The 4,710-nt window shown below is 33.5% G+C and overlaps 1 protein-coding gene across 2 annotated transcripts in view; it reads right to left on the reverse strand.

Moving 5' to 3' along the window:
- Positions 1-341: 341 nt before the first annotated feature.
- Positions 342-4,710, reverse strand: part of LOC144977619 (uncharacterized) — a 10,407-nt gene continuing 6,038 nt past the window's right edge. Inside the window, exon 3 of one of the 2 annotated variants that reach the window (XM_078923020.1) lies at positions 342-2,810. In XM_078923020.1, coding sequence (XP_078779146.1) covers positions 1,326-2,810 — 1,485 coding nt within the window. In that variant the 3' untranslated portion in view covers positions 342-1,325. The remainder of the gene's footprint in view (positions 2,811-4,710) is intronic. The other variant, XM_078923030.1, reaches the window with a different exon arrangement.

Here is a 4,710-nt window from a genome sequence, read left to right on the forward strand (position 1 = left end):
TTATGCAGATGGTACGCAAATATATGATTCAGCACCCCTTAGTAATTTACAGTTCTTAATACAACGAATTACGGGCTGTTTTAATAAGATTAAATCTTGGATGTACCACAATAAGTTAAAATTAAATGATAGTAAAACTGAGATTTTAATGTGTGGAAGGCCGAGTATCCTTAAGCAGGCAAATAAATCACCTATTACTCTCGGAAATAGCACAATAGAATTTTCCAATAAAGCAAAAAAACCTTGGCGTCATCATTGATAAAGATCTTTCCATGACAAGCCACGTGAATAACACCATACAATCTATGTACATAGAAATGAAAAAATAAGCAAAATTCGTAATTTAATACCGAAGCATATAGCAGAACTTTTAATTAATTCCCTTGTTTTATCTGAATTGGACTATTGTAACTCCCTTTGGGCGAATTTAGCTAAAGACAAAATTAGCAAACTTCAGGTTGCTCAAAATAACGCAGCCAGGCTCATTGTACGCAATAACAAAAAATACCCGTGAGCAACTCTTCTTCTCCGTGAGTTGCATTGGCTTCCTGTGGAAAAAAGAGTTGCCTATAAGATTTGTACTGTTGTCTAATCCCTGAGCACGAACAGTCCCTCTTATAGACCTTCTAAACATATATGTCCCCAATAGAAACTTGAGGTCAAGCAATGACCAATCAATCCTTGTCAAACCTAAGCCATTGCGTAAAATAGGTGAACAATCTTTTCAATTTTCGGCCCCCCATTTTTGGAACTCTCTCCCATCACACGTGAGATGCTCTGATTCGTTGACAACGTTCAAATCTCGCTTAAAGTTTTATCTTTTTACGTCATAATGTTGCAATATTATTTTCATATTTTGTTGTTGTTAAATTGAATTCGTATCACGTTTCCTTCACACTTGTCTCACTGTAATATGTATTGTTTTATATCACTGTAAAGCGCTTAGAGCCTGTGACAACGGGGTAAAGCGCTATATAAATGCCATTTATTATTATTATTATTATTGTATGTCTAGTGTTTTAGGTTTGCCTTCTTGGGGACTCCTTGTAATGCGGTTTGGGTTCATTTATAGTGGACGTACTCATATTAATGTTTATGTTTTTAAACTGGCTTGCCGATTCTCAAAATTAATTTCCTTCAACATTCATATCACTGTTTTAATAATTCACGACCAATGGGTATCCCCATATTCAGGGTATCCTGCAAACTTTAATCAAATTTTTATATAAAGCAAAATTCTGAAAGGCATGTAACGACGACAATACTAACGATGAAGATGATTCTAGTCATTTTCTAAATGTTAAGTTAGATTTTTCAACGTTAAATCAGGAAGAGACGAAAAGAGCAACACGTTGACTTAGTAACTGGCATTGTTGCTTCAGACGTTCTAGTTTGAGCTGATACAGTGTTTCTGGTGGCAAATGAGAATCTGACGAGCTTGGTGTCTTCCACGGACTGTTTTCGTCTTCTCTGTGTTGACGATGGTTAAATTCGGGATCATTCGAGCGTTGCATTGATGTTTTAGTATGCAGATGTTTTGATGTTTTGGCTTTAACAAAATTTTGGTACCATTGATTGCTTCTTTGTCTTGGACTTATTTCTTCAATGGCTTTTACACCCCATGAGCTCGGATGATGAGGATACTTTACTGACATTTTCGTCTTTTTAGAATTTTTTTTCATTAATTTATTGTTTTCAATTCTCTCTTTTTCAAGTTCTTGACGTAAGTCTACCGACGAAATAATAATTGAATAGCCTCGTTTTCGTTTAAGACATTTGGAAAATGCCTCGATGTCGAATGCTGATACTTGGCTGAAGTAATCGTCATCCTCATCGTCGCTTTCTTCAACAAATAACATTGTCACGGATCTCTCACGTCTTTGAGGTTCTGGGGGTGGTGGGAGTGAAGATGTATTAGGTACTTCCAGCAGTGACATGGGCTGATTGCTGTTTTGTATAGGGGGCAAATGCTGAGGAAATGAATTACTTGAAGGAGCTGAAGATCTTGAGTTTGAAGCAATACGGCTCTGGGACTGAGTGTTGCTTTCTAATATGATATCCGGCAATTTGATGGATGTTGTGTTAGACTGGTCTTTTTGGTCACGTATAGCCATTGTGGGGAACGATTCACGATTTTTACGATTTTGATAAGTTTTATTTGCATCATTTTCCATTATCTCTTTGTACCTCGATGCAACTTCTATATGTTGGATTGATCTACGTTTTGGACTTTGTTCGTCTCCGTCATTGTCGATGATGTTCTCCAGTGACGTCAGCGGAGTTGATTTTACGTTCCCTGTGCTTTCTTTTAAAGGCGCTTCCTTTATACCTGGGTCTTTCGATGTCTTTTTGCCAGCAAGTCTTTTAAGATATTCTCTATTCTTTCCTTTTTGCACCAATCCTCCTTTCTTTTTCTTTGATATTATTTCCATCCATTCATTATTGACACTTTGAACAAAGTATTCTTCTTCAACATTATTTGCAGAACTGCTTAACTCTCTTAATTTTGGATTTTCATTGGAATGGATATTCTCGTCGCTAACGATTAAACCTTTATCATATTCGCTGTATGTCAGACTATTCACTTGACCAATGTCTCCCAATTCGTCTGCGACATCTTGCTCATATTCATCACTCTCTTGGCCAATGTGTTTCTTGACATTTAATAAGTGTCGTAAGCCTTTCTTTCGTGCTGCCATCATTTTGAGGAAGGTTGCTCGCTGGACCATGAAGCTTGCGACTCGCACCTTTTGATCAAGTTTGATTTCTCGCAATCTACTTTCAAGTTCCCTCCTAAGGTCATTTTGTGCCTGAATAGAAATATAATTTAAACAAAGAAATAATGTCAAATGTCAAAATGTTGGGTTTTTTGTGCGTGTTTAAAGACTGCTTTATTTTGTTTTGATTTTTTTTTTGATTCTCAGACGTTACAAAACTCCAAAAAAATGAGATTAAAGTTCATTTCTTCGGTAGCGACGAAAATGATAATATCGATGATGATAATAATAATAATAATAATAATAATAATAATAATAATAATAATAATAATAATAATAATAATCATAATCATAATCATAATAATAATAATAATAATAATGATGATAATAATAATGATAATAATAATAATAATAATAATAATAATAATAATAATAATAATAATAATAATAATAATAATAATAATAATAATAATAATAATAATAATAATAATAATAATAATAATAATAGAATGATATGCCCTCACTTCTGTTTAAATGGCAACTCCAGACCCATGCTTTTTAGAAAAATACTTGAACAAAACTACATTTTTATACAAAGATGATCAATCTCACTCTCTCTTCTCTCTCTCCCTCTCTCTCTCTCTCTATATATATATATATATATATATATATATATATATATATATATATATATATATATATATATATAAATTCACTCACGTATATATGTTAGCCAAAACTTGCGTTTCGATGATTCTCTCAGTTGCCAACTGAGGAGATGAGAGAATCATCGAAACGCACGTTTTGGTTAACATATACGTGAGTAAATTTATTTATTTTTATATGCTCTAATTATCGAGCACTCTCGTACCTACAAGTACCCAATAACACTCAATATATATATATATATTTATATAATAATATATATATACATACATATATATACATATATTCACATAATCATATTTATTGATATATATTTTGTGAGAGTGCGTTTGCCTATATGTGTGTATGTTTGTTTTTGTATTTGTGTCAAAATCACACTAAATGCAGACACACTCATGCTACCAACCCAAACATCTCTCCCGGTCCTTTCTCTAGATATCTATTTTGTTTGCATTACAGATATACAATACATAACACAAACTCCAATATACAGACAAACCGACACAACACACACACACACATACACACACACATACAAGCACAAACAGGCAAGTGAATAATAAAGACCAAATAAAATTTTTAAGAAAGTAACATAACCCACTCAAGGTGTGAAACTACAACAAATTGGAACATAAACAGTGTTGCATATCATTATTTCTAACCACAGATTTAAGTTGTTTTCATAATTAAAAACTCAGTACAATAAAAATCATATTTTACACGGCAAAAAAAAAAAACATTAAATAAAGCATTTCCCTATTTTTTCTTTTTTTTTTTTTTTTTTTTTTGCTGGCCCTGATTCCGCAGTTTTTGGCCCACAGTTTTTGGCCCAAGAACGTGAGGCGAGGAAAGTTGATGGAATTCCACCAGAGGAACTCAAAATGTATTTTACCCCATTTTATTCTAGCTGTCAGAAAAGTGAATGGTGAAGGAAATGAAACCCAAACTCTGAGATATATATTTTCAGTTTGATATCAGTGTCGGTGTCAGTGTCAATCTTACAAAACAATGTTTGAATTGAAGTGAAGCAGTTCACCAACGCAACGGTGACACCAATGTGAGAACCCATGACTGTAAAATTGAATTCATTTGAGCAACAAATCGAAATGAAAGTGGAATACAGATATATAATTCTTGTCTATTCATATTGTTTGCGTGATGATGATGATGATGATGATGATGATGATGATGATGATGATGATGATGATGATGATGAGTGTGTGGTGGATGATGATGACGATGATGTGAGATGATGATGATATAATGTGATGATGTGATATGATGATGATGGCGGTGGTGGTGTGGCTGTGATGTGATGACGATGATG

The sequence above is a fragment of the Berghia stephanieae genome, chromosome 1 (assembly GCF_034508935.2).
Source record: "Berghia stephanieae isolate SIO BIC M18660-M18661 chromosome 1, UCSD_Bste_1.3, whole genome shotgun sequence".
NCBI lineage: Eukaryota > Metazoa > Mollusca > Gastropoda > Nudibranchia > Aeolidiidae > Berghia > Berghia stephanieae.